Raw genomic sequence first — 21,985 nt, forward strand, 5'->3', positions numbered from 1 at the left:
CCTTGTCCCTCACCACTTTGGGACTGCACTGACTTTATAGAATAACATGAACTGAACATTAATTTGTAAAAGAAAGTCATGTTGATTTAGCATCAAGGAATGTCATCTTCTCACATCCTCAGCTTCATTCAAGGCCAGTTGGGAAGTTCTAGCTAACACAATGATATGAGAAAAAGAAATGAGAGATATAAGTATTAAAAAATAGGAGAGGGCTTCCCTGGTGCTCAGTGGTGAAGAATCTGCCTGCCAGTGTGGGAGACATGGGTTCGATCCCTGGTCTAGGAAGATCCCACGTGCCGTGAAGCAACTAAGCCCATGTGCCACAACTATTGAGCTCATGCCCTAGAGCCCAGGAGCTGCAACTCCTGAGCCCACATGCTGCACCTGCTGAAGCCCACGTGCCCTAGAGCCTGTGTTCAGCAGCAAGGGAAGCCATCACAATGAGAAACCCATGTACCGCAACCAGTGAGTAGTCCCTGCTTGCCTCAACTAGAGAAAAGCCTGTGCAGCAACAAAGACCCAGTGCAGCAAAAAATAGAAAGAAAATTATTTTAAAAAGAAAAAGAGAAATGACATTGTTATTTGCAGGTGTTGGTAACACCTTAGAAAAATGTTGGCGAATCAACTGAAAATTGCTATTATTATAAATTTATAAAAATATTATAAAATAACTGGGGTTCAGAAATTGTAAGTTTGAAATACAGATATGAAAAGTAGTTATCCTCATATGACCAGTTATAAAATTAGAGGGAAAAAAGTAATATTTACAGTATCAACAAAATAATTTCTAAGTATCAAATGGCAACAAAAATGGTTTAGAATCTAGATAAAACACTACATAAGTTTCTCTGTGGAGGATCATGCAAATAGATATGAATAAATAGAAGGAAAATGCTCATTATCCCGTAAGTAATTATAAATTTATGGTAATTCTAATTCAACAGGACTAATATTTTAACTTGAAAAATTTAAAGGTTTATCTAAAAGATAAACATGAGAGAATAGGCAGGGAAATTTTGTGAAGGAGGTGTGATGAGGAAGGACTTGCTCTAGTAGGTGTTTTAAAATGTCATCAGGTCGCAGTTATGACAGGCCTGTGCTTGGACTTTCCCTGGGATGGACATGGAGGAGTGAGTTAAGAATGGAAGGCCCGTGACGTGGGAGCATGGCGGGAGGGTGCTCTGTTTATGTAATCGGTATGGCCTTTCTGGGTGGCGATTTTTGAATGCTGCTTGTCAATTTTAAACATAATTTTTGTACTTTTTTTTCCTCTTCAGTCCAGTCAACCTGTAACTAAAACGAGACTTTTTAGCACACTTGATCCTGAACTCATGTTGAACCCAGAAACCTTACCAAGGGCCAGTGCCGTGGCTATGACAAAAGAATATTCCTTCCTGCGCACCAGTGTCCCTCGGGGGCCGAAGGTGGGCAGCTTAGGGCTCCTGGCACATCCTAAGGAGAAAAAAAGTTCCAAATCAAGCAAAATTCGGTCTCTGGCTGATTACAGAACTGAAGATTCAGACGTTCGGAATTCTGGTGGAAATGTTCCAGCTCCGGACTCTACCAGGGGCTCCCTGAAGCAGAACCGAGGCAGCGGGACATCAGTGGTGTCTGAGGTCAGCCTGTGCCCCGAGGCCGACGACCGCCTGGAGAATGCATCCCTGACTGGAGACAACGTGTCCGAGGCTGACGGGACGGAGAGTGATAGCTCCTCCTACAGCAGCGTCTCCGCCCGCGGGACACCAGGCATCCCAGCGAACATGGGGGGCACGCGTGAGGTCCCCTACGTGGTCAGTGGCAGGGAGATCGCAGTTGGAGCCCTGGGCCAGTTCCCCTCCATCTCAGATGTCCTGCAGGCTGCAGCAGCCGAGCACCAGGAGCAGAGGCAGGAGGTCAACGGGGAGACACGAAGCCGGACCAATAGCATCTGCAGCAGGTGGGTGACGCTGGAGCCCACGAGACACCACCTTCCCCTCAGAGTTCCACGCTCACTCCGTAACATTTGATTTATACACTGTCTGTTGCTTTGTTAGAAAAGAAACTGTGTCTGATGAGTGCTCACCTGCAACGTTAAGGTATTCTGCTTTCCAGGATTTGTTGCATTGATGTGACGTGGACTCACGTCTCCATAAAGGTGTTCTGGCCCTGTGCTGGCTGTAAAGGCCCTACTGTGGGCGAGAGTTTGAGCTTTAACTGTCTACTTAAATCTTTTTACTTATCTGTTTTTTTAAAAAAATTAGGGAAAGGGCTTAAACCTAAGGACTTGACCTAATTTTAAAAATTAGAAAAGATGGTTAAGAATTCATCTTCCAAAGCAGGGGATACAGGTTTGATCCCTGGCAGGGAACTAAGGTCACATGTGCCTCAGGCCAACTAAGCCCAAGTGCTACAACTAGAGAAAAGCCTATACCACAGTGAAAAAAAAAATTTTTTTTAATTAGGGGAGAGTAGCCAGAGGGGTATGAAATCTGGAGAGTATGGACAGCATAAAGGAAGATAACGATCAATTATATGCCCACCACCTGATCCTTTTGTCTTTATCCTCTAGTGTGTCCCTGGAAAGCTCTGTTGCTGAAACTCATGATGAAATGTTACAGGTTCTTAAAGAAAAAATGAGACTCGAAGGACAGCTGGAAGCTTTATCATTAGAAGCTAGTCAGGTAATTGAAATTTGATGGATGTATTAATGTGCCATGTCTTTGGAAAGAATGTGCAGTTTCCTATTCACTACACACCAAGTTTTACACATGTCTTTAAGAAGAAGCTTTATCATCATTAGCAGCCTTTTCCTCTGTAACCATTTATTTTTCCCTGTTCTATTTGTCAGCCTTGGAAAGAGGTATGCTAGTTTCCCACTCTGACTGTGGGGCTTCTCCCTGTATCTCTGTTAGGATCTGCCTTGGATACCTCCTAGCTTTGCTATTAGAGACCCAACAGTCCATAACAGTTCAATCTTTTGGAGTGGATTTCACCTCTTTCTGGCTCAGTGAAATTGTCATCTTTGTCCCTTTAGTAGTTTTTGGTTTTTCTGGTACGAATTTTGCTTTATCTGGTTAGCATATGCCTGAAAAATCATTTTCCACCCCTTAATTCTCAGCATTCCTATCAATAATCAGAGTAAATCAGTTCAGCTGCCTTTGACCCTCTGCACTTGGCAGGAAGATGGCAAGGGCCTGGGGAGGTGTCTGGTCACGGCAGTGGGGTAGGGGGTGGGGGCTGTCCCCTCAGTAACCGGTGCTGTGGGGATGTGGGGAGGGCACCCACACTAGAATGCTTGCTCTGCTGTATAAACTCCAGACTCAAGAGCTGATTACTGAGGTTTCAAGGTTCCTTTTGGTTGTACACTGTTTTCACTTTGTCCTATGGAACATGAGAGATACCTGGAGTAACAGGCAAGTTTGGCCTTGGAGTACAAAATTAAGCAGGGCAAAGGCTAACAGAGTTTTGCCAAGAGAATGCACTGGTCATAGCAAACACCGTCTTGCAACAGCGTAAGAGAAGACTCTACACATGGACATCACCAGATGGTCAATACCAAAATCAGATTGATTATGTCTTTGCAGCCAAGGATGGAGAAACTCTATACAGTCAGCAAAAAGAAGACTAGGAACTGACTGTGGCTCAGATCATGAACTCCTTATTGCAAAATTTAGTCTTAAATTGAAGAAAGTAGGGAAAACCACTAGACCATTCAGGTATGACCTAAATCAAATCCCTCACGATTATACAGTGGAAGTGACAAATAGATTCAAGTGACAAGTAGACAGAGTGCCTGAAGAACTAGGGATGGAGATTTGAGACATTGTACAGGAAGCAGTGATCAAGGCCATCGCCAAGAAAAAGAAATGCAAGAAGGCAAAGTGGTTGTCTGAGGAGGCCTTACACAAAGCTGAGAAAAGAGAAGCTAAAGGCAAAGGAGAAAAGGAAAGATACACCCATTTGAATGCAGAGTTCCAAAGAATAGCAAGGAGAGAAAAGAAAGCCTTCCTAAGTGATCAATGCAAAGAAATAGAAGAAAACAATAGAATGGGAAGGACTAGAGATCTCTTCAAGAAATTTAGAGATACCAAGGGAACATTTCATGCAAAGATGGGCACAATAGAGGACAGAAATAGTATGGACCTAACAGGAGCAGAAGATACTAAGAAGAGGTGGCAAGATTACACAGAACTATACAAAAAAGATCTTTATGACTCAGATAACCATGATGGTATGATCACTCACCTAGAGCCAGACATCCTGAAATGTGACGTCAAGTGGGCCTTTGGAAGCATCACTACAAACAAAGCTAATGGAGGTTATGGAATTCCAGCTGAGCTATTTCAAATCCTAAAAGATGATGGTGTGAAAGTGCTGCACTCGATATGCCAGAGAACTCAGCAGTGGCCACAGGACTGGAAAAGATCAATTTTCATTCCAATCCCAAAGAAAAGCAATGCCAAAGAATGTTCAAATGACCACACAATTGCACTCATCTCAGTTCGGTTCAGTTGTTCAGTCATGTCTGACTCTTTGTGACCCCATAAATTGCAGCATGCCAGGCCTCCCTGTCCATCACTAACTCCTGGCGTTCACTCAGACTCATGTCCATCGAGGCAGTGATGCCATCTAGCCATCTCATCCTCTGTCGTCCCCTTCTCTTCCTGCCCCCAATCCCTCCCAGCATCAGGGTCTTTTCCAGTGAGTCAGCTCTTCGCATAAGGTGGCCAAAGTACTGGAGTTTCAGCTTTAGCATCAGTCCTTCCAAAGAACACCCAGGACTGATCTCCTTTATAATGGACTGGTTGGATCTCCTTGCAGTCCAAGGGACTCTCAAGAGTCTTCTCCAACACCACAGTTCAAAAGCATCAATTCTTCAGCACTCAGCTTTCTTCACAGTCCAACTCTCACATCTATACATGACTACTGGGAAAACCATAGCCTTGACTAGACATACCTTTGCTGGCAAAGTAATGTCTCTGCTTTTGAATATGCTATCTAGGTTGGTCATAACTTTCCTTCCAAGGAGTAAGCATCTTTTAATTTCATGGCACTTATCTCCCACGCTAGCAAAGTAATGCTCAAAATTCTCCAAGCGAGTCTTTGCCAGTACATGAATTGAGATCTTCCATATGTTCAAGCTGGATTTAGAAAAGGCAGAGGAGCCAGAGATCAAATTGCCAACATCTGTTGGATCATAGAAAAAGCAAGAAAGTTCCAGAAAAACATCTGCTTCTGCTTTATTGACTACACCAAAGCCTTTGACTGTGGATCACAACAAACTGTGGAAAATTCTTCAGAAGATGGGAATGAATACCAGACCACCTTACCTGCCTCCTGAGAAATCTGTACTCAGGTTAAGAAGCAGCAGTTAGAATCAGACATGGAACAATTGACTGGTTCCAAATTGGAAAAGGAGTACATCAAGGCTGTATATTGTCACCCTGCTTATTTAACTTATATGCAGAGTACATCGTGCAAAATGCCGGGCTGGATGAAGCACAAGCTGGAATCAAGATTGCCAGGAGAAATATCAATAACCTCAAATATGCAAATGACACCACCCTTATGGCAGAAAGCAAAGAGGAACTAAAGAGCCTCTTGATGAAAGTGAAAGAGGAGAGTGAAAAAGCTGCCTTAAACCTCAACATTCAGAAAACTAAGATCATGGCATCTGGTCCCATAGCTTCACAGCAAATAGATGGGAAAACAATGGTAACAGTGATAGACTTTGTTTTCTTGGACTCCCAAATCACTGCAGATGGTGACTGCAGCCTTGAAATTAAAAGACACTTGCTCCTTGGAAGAAAAGCTATGACCCCACCTAGACAGCATATTAAAAAGCAGAGACATTACTTTACCAACAAAGGTCCCTCTAGTCAAAGCTATGGTTTTTCTAGTAGTCATGTATGGAGGTGAGAGTTAGACTATAAAGAAAGCTGAGTGCCGAAGAATTGATGCTATTGAACTGTTGTGTTGAAGACTCTTGAGAGGCCCTTGGACTGTAAGGAGATCAAATCAATTCATCCTAAAGGAAATCAGTCCTGAGTATTCATTGGAAGGACTGATGCAGAAGCTGAAGCCCCAGTATTTTGGCAACCTGATGTGAATAACTGACTCACTGGAAAAGACCCTGATGCTAGGAAAGATTGAAGGCAGGAGGAGAAGGGGACGACAGAGGACGGATGAGATGGTTGGATGGCATCATTGACTCAATAGACATGAGTTTGAGCAATCTCTGGAGGTTGGTGATGGACAGGGAAGCCTGATGTGCCATAGTCCATCAGATCACAAAGAGTTGGACACAACTGAGTGATTGAACTGAACTGATCCTCCTGGAATTTGATTTGCTCTTCAGCTGTGTCCAAGCCAAGATCTTTGTGGATTGTTACGGGTGCAAAACTTGCTGGCATTTCTGTGAAGACACTGATTATACTTCCTATAAAATTTTATTGCATCTGCTCAGTTAGCTTCTTTTCTTTGGGTATTTGTTCTTCTGTTTATTGTATCTGTTTGTCTTTGCAAGGTTGTTTTTGTCTTATTGTATGTTGATGTACAGCTGTCTGCTGCTTTTTGCATTTTGAAATTGCTGTACATCCACATCCTAATAGGGTGACTTTAGGGTGTGTGAGAGATGCTGAAGGGCTGGAACTGTGCCCTTTGCTCCCTGTCTCTTCTCTGGTGCTCCAGGCGCCTGGGCCTTCTGCTGGCCCCACCTTTCCTGTCACTTCCTGCTGTGTCCATCAGACAGGGGTCCCTGTGGTCCTGCCACCTAGCACAGATGGTGCCTCAGGCTGCTCTGTGCCCCTGGCTACAGCCCTCAAGGCCTCATGGAATGGTGCCCTTTCCCAGCTGATGTGTTCTGTGGGTTTGGTTTTTCCCAAACTTGTATCTGGCTGCTCTCTTCATCTATTAGAGATCCCTGAGCTCTCAGGTATTCTGTGTGTGTGTGTGTGTGTGTGTGTACACGCTTGTGCGCTTTTTTCTTTTTTGAACAAACATGTTTTCCAACATCCTTGTGGGCGAGAAGGTGATCGCAGAGCCTTCCCCCCATGCTGGCCTGCTCAGGTGCCGCCATGCAGAAAACAAGCACATTCTGTCTTCACCCCACCTACCTGCCTGCAGGGCCTGGTTGGAGAAACCCCTTCTTTGGGGATAGCTGTAATGCTGGAGTTCCTGAATATATTGTACAATGTGGTGCTTTCCTGTAAAGGCCACCTATTGGACACCTTTCTTTGTCTCACTGGCTGAGTTTTGGCAGCCCTCTTATTAGGCAGGGCGGAAGTGACTTATTTCTCCAAGAGTCAGCATGGCTGTTTGTGGGTCTCTCCAGGCACTTAAAGAAAAGGCCGAGCTGCAGGCGCAGCTGGCCGCTCTGCACACGAGGCTGCAGGCGCAGCTGGAGCACAGCCACAGCAGCCAGCAGAGGCAAGACTCACTTAGTTCAGAGGTGGACACCTTGAAGCAGTCCTGCTGGGACCTCGAGCAGGCAATGACTGACCTGCAGAACATGCTGGAAGCCAAGAATGCCAGCCTGGCATCCTCCAACAGTGACCTGCAGGTGGCAGAGGAGCAGTATCAGAGACTAATGGCCAAAGTGGAGGAGATGCAGAGAAGCATCCTCAGTAAGGACAACACAGGTGAGCGGTCCCGCATCTGCCCCTTCGTTGTATGCAGGTGCCCAGGGGCTGTGCCCCTGGAGGTTTCGTCTCATCTGCTCCAGTTGTTCAGTTGCTCAGTCGTGTCTGACTCTTTGTGACCCCATGGACTGCAGCACGCCAGGCTGCCCTGTCCTTCACCATCTCCCAGAGCTTACTCACACTCATGTCCATTGAGTTGGTGATACCATCCAACTATCTCATCCTCTGTCATCCCCTTCTCCCTGTCTGCTCTGGGGACTGACCTACTGTCCCATCAATGTGCTGAGGGGTTATTGTCCCTTCTAATTTGTACATGAAGTGTCCACTTGCCTAATGGAGGGTTATCTTTGGTTGAACTTGTGGAATTCTGCATGTTTTTGCATGCGCGTCAAAGGGTGGCTTATGTCTTAGAAATGGACTTTGGACGCTTAATGGTTAGATGTAATTGTTTCCACTCGTTCTGCCTCCCTAGTCGTTTGTTGCTTGAGGGGCTAGACCGGCCTGGTTATTCCAGCATTGCAGATGCTGTTTGGAATATTTAAAAGCAACACTGAGACCAGTGACTAGTAAATATTTCTTTTTCCTCCATAAGTTCAGATTTTGGGTCTAGCTGGGTCCCTAGGGGAGCCCCCTTCTGAATGATAGACAAATGAAACAGTGGAGCCTGGGAGCCTTAGTGGTAAGTGAAGGACTTGTGGGGTCCTTCCCTCGTGCTCTCTGCTCATCCTGGGGACACACACTCCATTCCCAGAGTCCATGAGCCACACATGTCCAGGCACCAAGAACCTGGTCTGTGGGCTCAGCATCTCCCTGTGCACTGCGGGCAGGAGAAGGGTTGGGGGTTGGGGATGGGGAGAAGGGCACTCAGAGCCCAGGGGAGTGTCAGCCCAGATCCTGGTCCTCCAGAAGCCTGGATAGATGACACCCTCATCCTTGAAGTCTGGGATCCTGAGAGATGGGGAGTGGTTCGGCGGGGTGGCTGTGAGGGACCAGGTCTGCCCATGTGGAGTCTTGGTCGTAAGACTTGTGAGACTAGGTTTCAGATCTTATGACAGAAAAGAAAGAGTGACAAGCTGCTATCACAAGAGCTTATCCTGATACTGGGGACGGGGGGAAGTGGTGGGGAGCACCAGCTGAGAAATATAACAGCTGACTGTTTTTAGTCTCCGGGCGTTTTATGATACCCAGTCCCTTAAGAAAATTATTAATATAATGTTCAAAAAGTTCTGTAGTGCTCGGGTTGCAAGGTCTGACCTGACCAGAGCAGGTCAACAGTGACCTACACCCAGTACAGCGCCGGCTGGGTGGGGGATTCGGGGTGTAGGGGATGCTCCGGTTGCCTTCCTAAAGCCCTACCATGCTGAACTTTGAGGCACATCTGTTCTCAAGGATTTCAAGAGCAGAGGTTGGATCTCCCAAGATTAGGGGTCATGAATCCTGTTATTTTTTTTTTTGTTTCATTTTAAATTTTTAGAATTTAAAATTGTACGTGTTTTCTTAAGTGTTTGGTGAAATTTATTTTTTAAATATTTGACTGGTTTTGTTTGGACTATGACTTGGGTTTGTGCTGTGATTTCTTGTCTGCTCCCCCTGCCATCATCCGTGTTAAGAGTTGACCATATCAGCAAACCAGTGGAGTTTCTTGTGGATACCGTTCCTGAGTTTGTTGATGACTCACAGACTTCATCAGGCCAAAGTCTTAAGCCAGAAAGTTCCCAGACACACAGTCGCTCTCCCTGTTTGCAGATTCCCTAGTTATGAATTCACCGACTCACTGAATTTAATCTACTCAGAGCTCTTTCCGGTTGTTTACAGACAGGTGCAGAGCAGAGAACCGTGGGGGTTGCCTGATGTACAAGGCTCAGTTTTCCCAGTTCACTTCTTGTTCCCCAAGTGCCCTTTTATGGTCGATTTAGTGCCATTTTTTTGTTTATTTTTGTGCTTTTGGGGATGGTTTTGCTATTTACAGTAAACCCCAACACTGTCTGGTGTTGCTAAGTGCAGGATGGTTTTGATGCGCTTTTCAGAGAAAATCCTTACGCTAGACAAGCTTCATCCAGGCAGAGGTTGGGTGCTGTCGGCTGTCAGTTCAGTGTTAATGAATCCACAGAAAGTGAAGTCAGATGTCTTTCAACAGAAGCACATGTAAAACAAGGTTTTGTGTTAATTAGTCGATGAGAAGTGACCAGACCCCAACTTAAATGGCCCTGCTCCAGGGTTAAGTGCCCTCGCTTGCACTTCAGACGTCGCTGCTGAAGAGAAGGAGAACCAGCGGGTCCCCGCTCTCTGCGGAGGCCGGGCTTCCCAGGCCATGCAGCGGCCTGACCACTGTGCTTGCCTGTTTCAGTGCACGACCTGCGACAGCAGATGACAGCCTTGCAGAGCCAGCTACAGCAGGTGCAGCTGGAACGCGCCACACTCACCAGCAAGCTGAAGGCATCCCAGGCTGAGATCGCGTCCCTGCAGAGTGTCCGGCAGTGGTACCAGCAGCAACTTGCCCTGGCCCAGGAGGCCCGGGTCAGGCTGCAGGGCGAGATGGCCCACATCCAGGTACGGCCCCCACCATGGCCACAGGGCCACACTGCATGACTCGCGTGGAACACTTGCTTTTCCTCCACATTGAAAAGACTTCTGAGTTTATATTTCACAGAGACGTTTTGTTAAAATCTGCTGACCACCCGCCTAGCTCACACCCCATGACGTGTAGTCACTGCCTTCTGTGATCTTCTGACACAGCTTCTGCTAGAGCATTTTAAATTCTAAAGTCGCCCTCTCTGGGACATCTTGTGTTCCTGGCTCTGACTAATCCATTCCATCCCCTCTCTGAGGGGCGCCTGGTGTCTGAACCCAGCTATCAAATGCATGCCTGCTGGGGTCCTGAACCTCTTACACCCCGGCTCTCTCACCTTTCACCACCTCCTGTCTCGTGTTTCTGACACGCAGAGAGCACGGTACACGCTGCTTCCCAGCGGAACCTCCTTCCTCCAGCTGCTTGATCACCTGATCCTTCCAGAAAACACTCATTTCCCAGACCCCGGAGGAAACACTTCCCACTCTGTCTTTCCATGTTGTTAGGGTGCAAGCGTGTTGGCACCTGATTCTGCGTCAGTGGGAGCAGGTGTGGGTCCAGGTCTGCAGGGTGCTCTGGAGGCACTCGGGAGTCGTAGGCAAATTGCTATAATACACTTTGCCCCAAATCTCAGGGTTTGGACTAATTGGACCGCTTGTGAAGGTGCCTTGGTCAGCCTGTCTTCTCTTTGAATTTTGTTGTGGGTTTTATCACCTCCCTTTTTTTTTTTTGGTCCAGATTAAATATTGTAATTTAACTTGTTAAAATGTTCAAAACATTGAAACTTTATTTCTCAAGTGGAGAATATGAAGTACTTACTTCACCAAAAACTCCTTTTTAAAAAAATCTGTAATCTACAGATATACAAAAATTTTATGTGTTTTTTTGGCAGTACCATTTCTGGTAATTTTTATTTTCATTCATAAGTTTTCTAACAAAAATTAATTCTTAATCAGAAAAAGTTATCACAATATATTGCTAAATTAAAACAATTATAAAACAGTAGCACAGAATGTGATTCAACATATGCTGTTTAAAAAGAGGACCGTATAGATAAGCATTTGTTTACATAAAGTGTAGGTGGAAATAAATCATTGCAAGTCAATGCAATTTTGAAGCTATTGTGGATTTTTTGATGCATAAAAACATTTAAAGAAGCCAGATTTATGTGTCCTGACATAAGTCAGAAATGGCATTTGGAAGACAGAAATGGAAGATTCCAAGGGAATGGCAGTTTGAGAACCATAACTGCTTTATTCAAATACCTTTGGCACCCAATTCCTTAATTAGAGTGTGTAATAAGTTTTTGCCCTCTTTTCCCAGTAGCATAGTATGTCCCAGGAATTCTCAGGCGAGAGGAAAATGCAGGGTGGTCTTTATTCTTTTGTTACCTTGAAATAAAATCCGGGCAAATTATGCTTTCCCTTGCTCTGGGCACCTTCTATTTTAAACCCTGAAGCTCACAACATCTGGCCGCACCTGGCACCTTACAAGTCTTGGAACATTCACATTGGCTCTGGAAGGGATGTCCTTGAAGGTCTGGGTCAGACACTGAGTGGATAGCCAGCGCCTCTTCCTGGGAATGGCCAGGGTCAGCCTGATATGTCCAGAATAGTCGGACATTGAGAGGGCAGGGCCCAAGATGTGTCTCCCCATAGGTCCATTCATTTGATGGTTAGATTCCTGGCTGTCCCTGCCACCCAGATGAGGCCCGTCACCTCAGGGGCTCAGAGATGTAGCTGCAATGAAAACTATTGTGCAGGTCTCGCACCGTCATAGGGGTGATGAGCACTGAGTTCTGGGCTGCCGGCTAACCCCTCTTAAGCACACAGAAGCTGGGTGGCCCAAGTGTCACAGTGGCTGCCAGCAGCGAGGCCTGGCATGGAGGGGTCCTGGGGAACGGCCCTTCTGGGTGCCAGCACTGTGCAGAGACCCTGAGGCCACCAGAGTGAGGGACTGGACTGGGCTGGGCTTGTGTTTGAAGTCTAGCAACCTGAAACTTTATGTTGTTTTTCTTTGAAGGTTGGACAGATGAGCCAGGCGGGTCTTCTGGAGCACCTGAAGCTTGAGAACGTGTCCCTGTCCCACCAGCTGACGGAAACCCAGCAGAGGTCCATCAAGGAGAAGGAGCGCATTGCCGCCCAGCTCCAGGGCATTGAGGTGGGCCAATCTGCTTCTGGGTCTTGGGGTTTGGGTATTTTTCCTTTACATTGATCAAGAAAATAAAACAATACACACACATACATGTGAACATTGGTACTATATATGTCCGTATGTCCGTATATCTTTTAAAATGTCCTTTTTGAACCATCTGCAGTGATCTAAGGTTTCAAGATTCTGTCCCTCATGTTCACTCTATGCCCATCCCGTCTCTTGTCTCTTGAGTTGTTAGTGGTAACCTGTGGCCCTTCTCTGAGCTGCCATGTGGGCCAGCCTAGTTCAGCCCTCAGCCTACATTAACATTTCACCCTCCAGCAGCCATGAGGAGTAGTTAGAACCATGTTCAGCCATCTCCGTGGATTATCCCCGGGGAAGGAGATGTAGAGGCTTTGAACTCTGCTCTTTGTCAGCTCTGAGGCCCTGGATTTAATATCTTAACCTCTCTGGGTTTTGTTCTTTTTGTATTAAATGTGGATAATAATACCTGCTTGACAGGCTTGTTGGAAAAGTAATAAGGGTCTGCAGCATCCTGGCAGTGTATTCAGGGCAGTTATATGCCGAGAACATCAGTGGTCTTTTAGAAGCACGTGGAAGGTTGGCATCCTTTTACAAGGGTGGTCCCTGTCTCCCACATGCACCTTTGTCCTCACAGATGATGTGGGTGTTAAAAGACAGTCATGTTTTTGTCAAACATATGTTTCAAGGGCTCAATGTCAAAGAACTGAGAAGATTTTAAGTTATAAGCTCATGTTTTTTCCCTAAGAAAACACCCAGGCGTGTTCAGTCTTATCTACATAGTCATGATGAATGCCGTATTTGCCCCATTGGCCCTGATCTCTAGTTGTACCAAGTGGCATCAGGAAATAATCTTGTGGAAGAGAGTGTGCCGTGTATCTCACCCCAAAGTGGGGATGTGCTGTACAGCCTGTCTTCACACAAGTGGTCGTCATGGCGGTCTCATTCATCACTTTATCCCAGTTCTTAAAACTGAGTGGACTGCTTGCTTCTCTCTTCAGCCGGGTCCAGGAATCAGCAGGGGAGTTGTGGGTAGAGGAGTAAGCGGCTAGCCTGTCTCATGGGCAGCGGGAGGGCACCAGCTTTCTGCCCTCTTGTCACTTTTGGGCTCTCTGTGGGTCGTGGACAGGTTAGTGATGGAGACCAGGGCTTCTCTCCAGGGTGGTTGGTTTGTCTGCTGAATCTGTAGCCATCAGGTTATCCTGCTTTTTAAAAACTATTTCTTTATTTTGACCGTGCTGGGTTTTCCTTGGCACACGTAGGCTTTCTCTGGTTGCAGGAAGTGGGGGCTGCTCTCTGTTGCAGTGCACTGGCTTCTCGTTGCCGTGGCTTCTCGTGTTGTGAGGCACGGGCCCTAGGGTGCACTGGCTTCAGAGGCTGCAGTTCCTGGGCTTTGGAGCACAGCCTCAGTAGTTGTGGCACACGGGCTCAGCTGCTCTGAGGCGTCTTCCCGGAACCTTCTCTGGGCCCGGAAGATCTTCCTGGAATCTTCCCGGCCCAGAGATCAAACCTATGTCCCCTACATTTGCAGGCAGATTCTTTACCACTGGGCCACCAGAGAAGTCCAAGTCCTGCTTTTTAAGAAATGCTCTTTCTTCTGGGCCCAGGCTGACATGTTGGACCAGGAAGCTGCCTTTGTGCAGATTCAAGAGGCGAAGACGATGGTGGAGGAGGACCTGCAGAGGAGGCTGGAGGAGTTTGAAGACGAGAAGGAGCAGCTGCAAAAGATGGTGGCCTCAGCGGCGGTGCTGGAGCAGCAACTGGAGCAGGCAAGCACCTGCTGGGGCTCTCGTCACTGCCCCAGTGCCACGGCTGGCCTCACGGTGCTCATTTGTGCTGGTCTGTCCATCTTCTACTCATGTTCTGTGCCACAGCTTTACACCGAAGGCTGCCTCCAGAGCATCCATCCAGATTGTTTAAAACCTGAGCACGGAAAAAGTAAACTCTTGGAGCACACGGTGTTTTTGTTCAAGAGCAGTCACATTGACTTTGGTTCCTTCTTTTCCAGGTGAAGTTGACTTTGCATCAGCGAGACCAGCAGCTAGAGGCTTTGCAGCAGGAGCACCTGGACCTATTGAAGCAGTTCACCTCAATGCAGGAGACTCTACAGACTAGAGAGCAGTCCCTGGGGGACCTGCAGGTGCGCTACGATGAGCTGCAGGCCAGGCTGGATGAGCTGCAGGGGGAAGCTGCCTCCAGAGAAGACGCCATCCAGGCCCTGCAGAATGAGAAGATCGTCTTGGAGGTGGCTCTGCAGGCAGCCCACAGCAGCAGGGAGGAATTCGATAGAGGGGTGAAACGCCTGGAAGAGGGGGCCCAGGACACGTCGGACACTTTAGAGCAGTTGAGACAAGAATTAGCCATCAAGTCCAGCCAGGTAACGCAATTGCTGTCACTTTGTTATGAATGGAAATCATGCATACGAGAAGTAATCCTCATTGTCCGGCCATTCGTTTTATTTGTTTGGTCCTATTTTGGAACACCTTGCTTTCTAAACATGGAGGAACACTTGCAGGGCAGGGCCCAGGGCTCAGTGGGGAAAGGGTCCATAGCCTCTAGTGTGGTACTTCCAGTCCTGGGTCAGCGGCTGGGTGTGGAGATGGCTGAGAACTAGAAAACTGAATTGATTGAGGCTTTGAAAGTAATCTGCCAAGAAATGCTGGTTTCAATCTGCCTATGATGAGGAGCTCAGACTTGGGAAAATCCACTTAGAACTTCGATTTTTTTTCCTGCCTGACTTTAGTGTGACCTCCAGGACACATCGACAGAGTGGGTGAGGGTGGGGAGATGGCCTGACTGTCCCACACCTGGGAGCTGCCATGCTGTGATGCAAGCAACCAGTAAACAAATACAGAACAAGAAAGCTGCAGGGTGTGGAGGAAGCAGAATTAGTGTCGGGGACAATGTTGTCTTCAAATCCTGTTCCATGAGCATCAAAAGGAAGTCAGTGACATGTTTTCTCTCCAGGGAGTAGGTGCACTTTTTCTGCAGACACTGACTGACTGTTACCTTCTAGGACAGGATGCTCAGGGGCAGGTTGTTGATGCCTCTGTGCACATGTGTCCCCCGGAGACACAGGGCCCTCCTGAGGGAGCTATCAGTGTAACATCTGCACTCATGTCCCTCATAGGTGGAACACCTGCAGCAGGAAGCTGGCGCTCTGAAAAAGCAGACACAGAAAATAAAGGAACAGTTTCTTCAACAAAAGGTAAGAACATATGGTTAGTTTTCTTCCCACGAAACAAGTGCATGAAGAAAATCCTATATGTTTAATCTTTTCACTGGAAAGAAATCGTTCAAGAGGAAGGTAACAGCTTGGTTCCAGGTTTTTTAAGGCACTTCACTGATTCTAAAACACGCATCTCACCCCTCCCATTTTTACATCTCTGAAGTCAGGTGCATTTTCAGGGTGGGCTTGGCATCTATATCTCATGGATCGTGTGCCCTGCCATCATGTAGCGTGAGCACATGTTGCTTCCACAGAGCCCCAAGCGTCCTGTTCAACGTGTCTTTGATAACTTAGGTCACACTACAGTCTAGCATTGAAATAAGGTTTCACGTTAGTGAAGCCAGTTCTGCTCTGGAGGAATGAACACAGAGTGTCACCAAGGGTTAAGGAAGGGCGACTGAGAATGTTAAAAGTGGTGGGGGATTTTATCACTGAGATGCAAGCAGGGGTGCCTTCAGAAGTCAGGCAGGGCAAGTAGAGGGAGAAGGAATGGCTACATTCCCCCAAGAAGGTAACGTGGTCAGGAAGCCCAGCAGCTGGCATAGTTGCTGTGTGTCTCACCCAGACCTGTTGAGGAGTGTAAAATTGTGACATCTCAGTGGGCGGTATCTTGCATTTGGTGAAATACATTATCTTTCGCTCCCCAAAAGTGTTGTAGGTGTAAGCGGTGAGTGTTTTTGTTTACGCCATTCAACCCCTTGGTTTGTTTAAACCCCATTCAACCCCACTCCACTGGCTGCAGCTTCTGTCTTTGTTGGGCAGGTGATGGTGGAGGCCTACCGCCGCGACGCCACCTCCAAAGACCAGCTCATCAGTGAGCTGAAGGCCACGAAGAAGAGGCTGGACTCAGAGGTGAAGGAGTTGCGGCAGGAGTTGATGAAACTTCAAGGGGAGAAGAGGTCCGTGGAGGTGGAGCATTCACGCCTGCAGAAGGAGATGTCACAGATCCAGCAGCAGGTGGTGGATCTTGAAGGGCACCTGCAGTCCGCACAGAGGGAGCGTGATGAAATGGAGACGCAGTTACAGGTTTGGGGGTGTCTTTGATGTGTGAGGGTTCAGCTGAATGTGCCTGGGGCCGTATGGTGGGTGGGCAGGGACATGTGGAGAGGTTTTTAGAAAAGTAGCCTGGAAAAGGCCCTCTTGGAGCTCAGATGCTGGGGGGTTGGGAGGGGTGGTCCAGGCAGAGATACAGCTGTGAGGGAGCTACTGAGACAGGCCTGGAACCAGCGTCTGAGAGCTGGAAAGTCAGCAGAAAGCCAGGGGGCTGCTGGGTGTGGGATGGCACAGAGTTCTGTGCGGGTGCCAGGGTGCGTGAGGAATACGCTGGTTTGTGCTCTGGGTTTTAAGTGTGGTGCAGCCGGATTTGCTGTGCATGCCCGAAGGCCCCTGTGGTCGAGGGGAGGCAAGCGTGGAGGCAGGAGCCCGTGAGAGATGGAGGTGGCAGTATCAGAGAGGGTCTCTGGAATGGGACGGGGAGAGGGAGACCTCAGGCCAGATTCCTGCAGCTGAGGAGCATGTCAAGTGTGAGAAGCTGAGGCAGACGGTAGACCTGGGGAGAGCAGTGGGCAGGGAGTCAGACCAAGGGCTTTGTCTTACATGTGATGTGTCAGAAATCCCACAAGCAGGGCAGGTGGGCTGGAGGTCACAGCTGAGACTGTGAGAGTACAGGCGGGACAAGAGGGCTGGGAGCTGTGGGAGCACAGGGCTCACTGAGGGGCTCGGTCTATGAGGGCCGAGCTGGGACTCAGGGCTGGTGTTCACTGCACAGGAAGAGACAGGGCAGCAGGTGAGGCCAGAAGGGGGCACAAGGCTGCTCTGAGGGGCTGGGAGAAACCAAGGAGGGGCCTGGGGACTCTCTCAGCGAGTCCAGTGGGGCCCCCGGGTGGGATCCGGAGGCCAGAGGTTTCCCCACTGGCCAGTTCTTCTCACTTGTTTCCTTACCACATTCCTTGGCACCAGCAACTCAGGATGCTCCTGACCTTTGTTAAAGTGGTCACTTACCTCAGGCCCCTCTGTCTGGATCTTCCTCAAAACCCATGTCCTGTAAGGCAGCCCTGAGAGGGCGCCGTTTACCTGCGAGGAAGCCGATCCCAACGTTGGGGCTTCAGGTGGAAGGCCTGACGCTCTTCATTTTGTCTTTTCCTGTCTTTCTTTGAAGTCTTTGCAGTTTGATAAGGAGCAGATGGTTGCTGTGACGGAGGCCAACGAGGTACTCAAGAAACAAATAGAAGAGCTGCAGCAAGAAGCCACAAAGTATGTGGGCAGGGCGTGTGCTGGGGGAGGTCAGGCGGGGTTATGAACCATGCAGGGAACCCCAGTACTGTCTGTCCAGCCCTCACTGGTTCACACCAGGGGACCCCAGCACGGTATGTCCAGCCCTCACTGGTCTACCCCAGGAGGCTTAGATGTCAGAGTCCAGATTTAAAGCTGCAAAAGTGATTCCGTCCAGACTTGATGGTTACACGTGGATGTGCTAACATGTCCTTTCACAAACACTCCCCCGTCTGTGTTTGTTTTTGTTGCTTTTTCATGTCAAGAACTTGTTGCAATGCCCTTCCTGCCCCAGCTCCCTGCCCAGGGTGGACGCTTGTGTTGGTCCCCCTCAACCCATGCCAGGCCCTTCCGCTCCCAAGGCGTGTCCCGCAGCCCTCTGCTCTGGTCAGCCGCTGCTTTACGGTGAGCCTGAATGTTGAGTTTCTTGCTGCTGATCAGGAGGATCGCTGGAAGCCTTTCTTTTTGGTAGGAAAGGACTCTTTCTGCCTCCACCAAATCATTTAAACAGCTCCAAAAGGGGAGCGGGGCAGTTGAAATGCAGTGCTGGGCTCCTCAGGAGCACCCACCAACTACATCCTGAGGAGGCAGATCTGGGCAGTGGCAGAGCTGGACAGGGTGGAGCCGGGACAGCCTCCGTCTAGAGCCCTGGAGGAATGGGGCTCGGATGGACATGTACTTCGCGTGTGCTTGGTGCGGCACGTGAATTCAGAGGTGAGCTGAGACTTCCTTCCGTCTCTGCCACGCCCAGGGCCATCACCGAACAGAAGCAGAAGATGAAGCGTCTGGGTTCAGATCTGACCAGCGCACAGAAGGAGATGAAGACCAAGCACAAAGCCTATGAGAACGCAGTGGGCATCCTCAGCCGCCGCCTGCAGGAGGCCCTTGCAGCCAAGGAGGCAGCTGAGGCCGAGCTGAGCCAGCTGAGAGCCCAGGCGGCTGCCGGCGGCAGCGACCTCACCTTGCATGTGGGTAACTCGTTTGCTTCGGCCACTTGCAGAGACTTCGTGTAGGGGCATGACATTTATAGGCAACTCCTCTCCGAAACCCTCTTAAGAGGGTCTAGAAAAACGGTGTGGGGTAAGCGTGTGGGGATTGTTTTTCTCAAATACCTCGTGGTCGTGAAATGACCAGGGACCCTGATGAAGCGTGTGGAGTGTCCCCTGCTCGCTCCAGTCCTCCTCTGCCTCATTGTGGGGAAGAGGCTCTGTAAGTAGGTGAAGTTCTGTGAGCGCACGAGTGCGGCATGCGAGGGTTCAGGGTGAGGACTGGAGAGTCCAGAAAAGCTTTTGGGAAAGGTGACATCTGAACTCATCTTCAGTGAAAGGGGGGCATCTCAGCAGAGGGGTGCTCCTGTGCCGGCTGTGCTATGCACTGGGTCTGGAGGGCACGGGGCTGGGTGGGTGTCTGGCTGTAGGGTAAGTTTGGGCTGGCTCTTATGTGAGACAAAGCAGACTGAGACCTGACCACTGTCCTGTTGGAAAGCCCCAGGTGGAGGCGGTGGGGAGCCCCAGGGGTAATAACGGTACCTGAGGTGCTGGGAGCTGAGTGGAGGTGGCAGGATGGCAACAGGAGGAGCTGATGGGGAGGCCTCACGGAGCCCAGTGCCCCGTGGAGGCCAGTGCCAGGGGAACGGGGGTCGGGGTGGTGCTGGAGACAAGCCCGTGGGACAGACAGTATGTGCAGCATAGTGGATGGAAGTGGCTATGAAACGCTTGGGGTCAGAAGAAAGAGGGAATGTGCACATGGCAAGGGTCGAGCGCCACGTCCTCTGGAGCCTCTCTTCCTAGTCCGGCGTCCTGAGGGAGAGCCTGTGGGAAGGAGGGCAGGGCAGCAGGCAGGCGTGCTTGTCCTCTGTGTGTGTGTGTGTGTAGGGGGGTGTGTTCGTACATAAAAGCCCTCGGGTTTCCCTTGGGGCTGCACTGTCACTCTGTGTTAGTCACAAGTGCCCTGATTCCCCAGATCCCAGCAGTGTGGAGCCTACCACCTTCACACCTGCTAGTAGGCATGAAACTCTGCCTCAGTTAATTTGCATTTCATTTATTACCCACAGGTTTGAGTCATTTCACTTAAGCTTAGTAATTGTATTTTTTCTCATATTTGTTTTTCTCTTTCATCAATTTGAGAATTCATGAGTTGGAGGACACTGTGGCATAGTGTGGTGTTCTCTTGCCAAAATACATAAATTCAGTATTCCCTCTCACACACTTTATACAGTGTCAGGAGGATAACTTACTTGCAGTTTCCATTTTGTTTTAAAGTATCTGTCTGTTTAATTAATCTACTCACATATTTGCCAAAGACAATAATTTATAGCTCCTACCTTTCTGTATTTCCAAAGCATTAACTGAAAAAGTTAGTCATTACTGTGTGACACCTGGTACTCGATTGCATCTCTTGAAGGAGAGGGAAGGCTGTTGCGTGTGGTTGGCAGCCTCACGCCGTCAGTGGGAAGCTGGGCTATGTGGGGGGCTTTGGTGAGACCCCGACCAAATGCACCTTGCATCCCGGCCGTCAGGAGCGGGTCCAGGTGCTGGAGGCGGAGCTGCAGGCTGTCGGCCATAGCAAGATGATGCTGGAGAGGGAGCTGCAGGAGGTCATCTCGCTGACTGGCCAGGAGCTGGAGGAGCAGCGGGAGAAGGTGCTAGAGCTGGAGGACGAGGTAGGCCAAGCCCTGCCGTCGCACTGCCCAGGGATGAGTGCCGCCCCATGTGCAGGGTCAGGGCACAGCCCAGCCTGAGTGCTTGGCCTCCACTCTGTGCTTCTGGGGGTTGTCCAGCCACTCCCCTGGGTCTGACCACCTGCACTGCTGGACACCCTACATGCACTTCAGTGAGGTCTGCTGTGCCTGCTCTCGCTCCAGTGTGGCAAATAAGAAACCCAGCCTGGAAGATCTCCACGTAACCCTCAGGCTCAGAGTCAGCTGTGGCTTCAGGTGGTGCCACACGCTGCAGCATGGTGATGTCCCCTGGGTTCTGCACAGGGTCCCAAGGTGGCTGTCGGGAGCTGCAGGCTGCGTGCACAGTTTGTGGTCATCTCTGTCACACTCAGCTCTGGGCCCGCCTGGGCTCCAACCTGGATGTGCTTCTCCAGAAGCCCACAGCCCACAGCCCACAGGAGAGGACTGGCTGTCAGCTGTGGGTCTAGGAGAGAAGCAGGCATGGCCACGGCAGCCTTGCCAGCAGTGGAGCGAGGGTCTGCTGCATCTGGTGCTCAGCTGTGTGTTGTTGCGTTATGGTATTAATCATTCGGTGCCTGGAGTGCAGTGGCTCCACAAACCGGCGACTTTGATTTGTTTCAGCTTCAAGAGTCCAGAGGCTTCAGGAGGAAGATAAAGCGCCTTGAGGAGTCAAATAAGAAGCTGGCTTTGGAACTGGAGCACGAGAGAGGGAAGCTCACGGGCCTCGGGCAGTCCAATGCGGCCTTGAGGGAACACAACAGCATCTTAGAGACAGCATTAGCCAAGAGGGAAGCAGACCTAGTTCAGCTGAACCTTCAGGTATTGGAACTCATTTGCCAGAAGCAGGAGGAGACCTGCTGCAGGCCAGGCAGACTCTGAGGGCTTCAGCTGCATCGTCTGCTTCATCACAGATGCCTGCAGAGTAGAGGCATGGAGATGGAGGCCCAGAGGATCTGCTGGAGCCTCAGCCCCTCTGCCTATCCTGAGGTGGGGGTGAAGCAGGGGAGCTGAGCTGTAAAGGAACTAGACTCAGTCCCTAAGGTTCCCTGGGGGTGGGCGACTCTGGGGATGCAGAGGAGACCCTTTCCTAGCTCCCACCTGAGGGCCTCCTGTGATTCAGCACTGGGGTTCGAACTCTGGTGGATGTCACCCTACAGACCCCGCTGTCAGTTCCTCAGCTCTGCAGCCCCTCTGGGATTTTTTTACCAGCCCAGCCCCTGCCTTGAATTATCCAGACTTTAAAGAGCTTCCAGATTTTCCTATGTGCTAGTTCCCACCATCTGAATTACCTGCCTCGCCATGAAGACAACTGCATTGATAACCCCTGATTTATATGCATCCTTTGGGCTTCTAACCCTATGTTTGAATATGATCATATGATTGTGCTCATGTGCTCTGAGATTTCAGTTTTGAAAACAATGTTCTCCAGAAGTAGAAATCTC

The 21,985-nt window shown here is 49.2% G+C and overlaps 1 protein-coding gene across 6 annotated transcripts in view; it reads left to right on the forward strand.

Moving 5' to 3' along the window:
- GOLGA3 (golgin A3) overlaps positions 1-21,985 on the forward strand; it is a 46,909-nt gene that overhangs the window by 15,265 nt on the left and 9,659 nt on the right. For all 6 annotated transcript variants that reach the window (XM_086347116.1, XM_086347119.1, XM_086347114.1 and 3 more), the window contains exons 5-17: positions 1,278-1,936; positions 2,549-2,660; positions 7,313-7,619; positions 9,967-10,169; positions 12,211-12,348; positions 13,971-14,132; positions 14,372-14,740; positions 15,494-15,571; positions 16,355-16,618; positions 17,751-17,845; positions 18,615-18,831; positions 20,382-20,525; positions 21,165-21,362. In XM_086347116.1, coding sequence (XP_086203242.1) covers positions 1,278-1,936; positions 2,549-2,660; positions 7,313-7,619; positions 9,967-10,169; positions 12,211-12,348; positions 13,971-14,132; positions 14,372-14,740; positions 15,494-15,571; positions 16,355-16,618; positions 17,751-17,845; positions 18,615-18,831; positions 20,382-20,525; positions 21,165-21,362 — 2,946 coding nt within the window. The remainder of the gene's footprint in view (positions 1-1,277; positions 1,937-2,548; positions 2,661-7,312; positions 7,620-9,966; positions 10,170-12,210; positions 12,349-13,970; positions 14,133-14,371; positions 14,741-15,493; positions 15,572-16,354; positions 16,619-17,750; positions 17,846-18,614; positions 18,832-20,381; positions 20,526-21,164; positions 21,363-21,985) is intronic.

Source organism: Bos grunniens, chromosome 17 (assembly GCF_055505025.1).
Source record: "Bos grunniens cultivar Pamir isolate PY7600 chromosome 17, Bosgru_T2T1.0, whole genome shotgun sequence".
In the NCBI taxonomy this organism is placed as follows: Eukaryota; Metazoa; Chordata; class Mammalia; order Artiodactyla; family Bovidae; genus Bos; species Bos grunniens.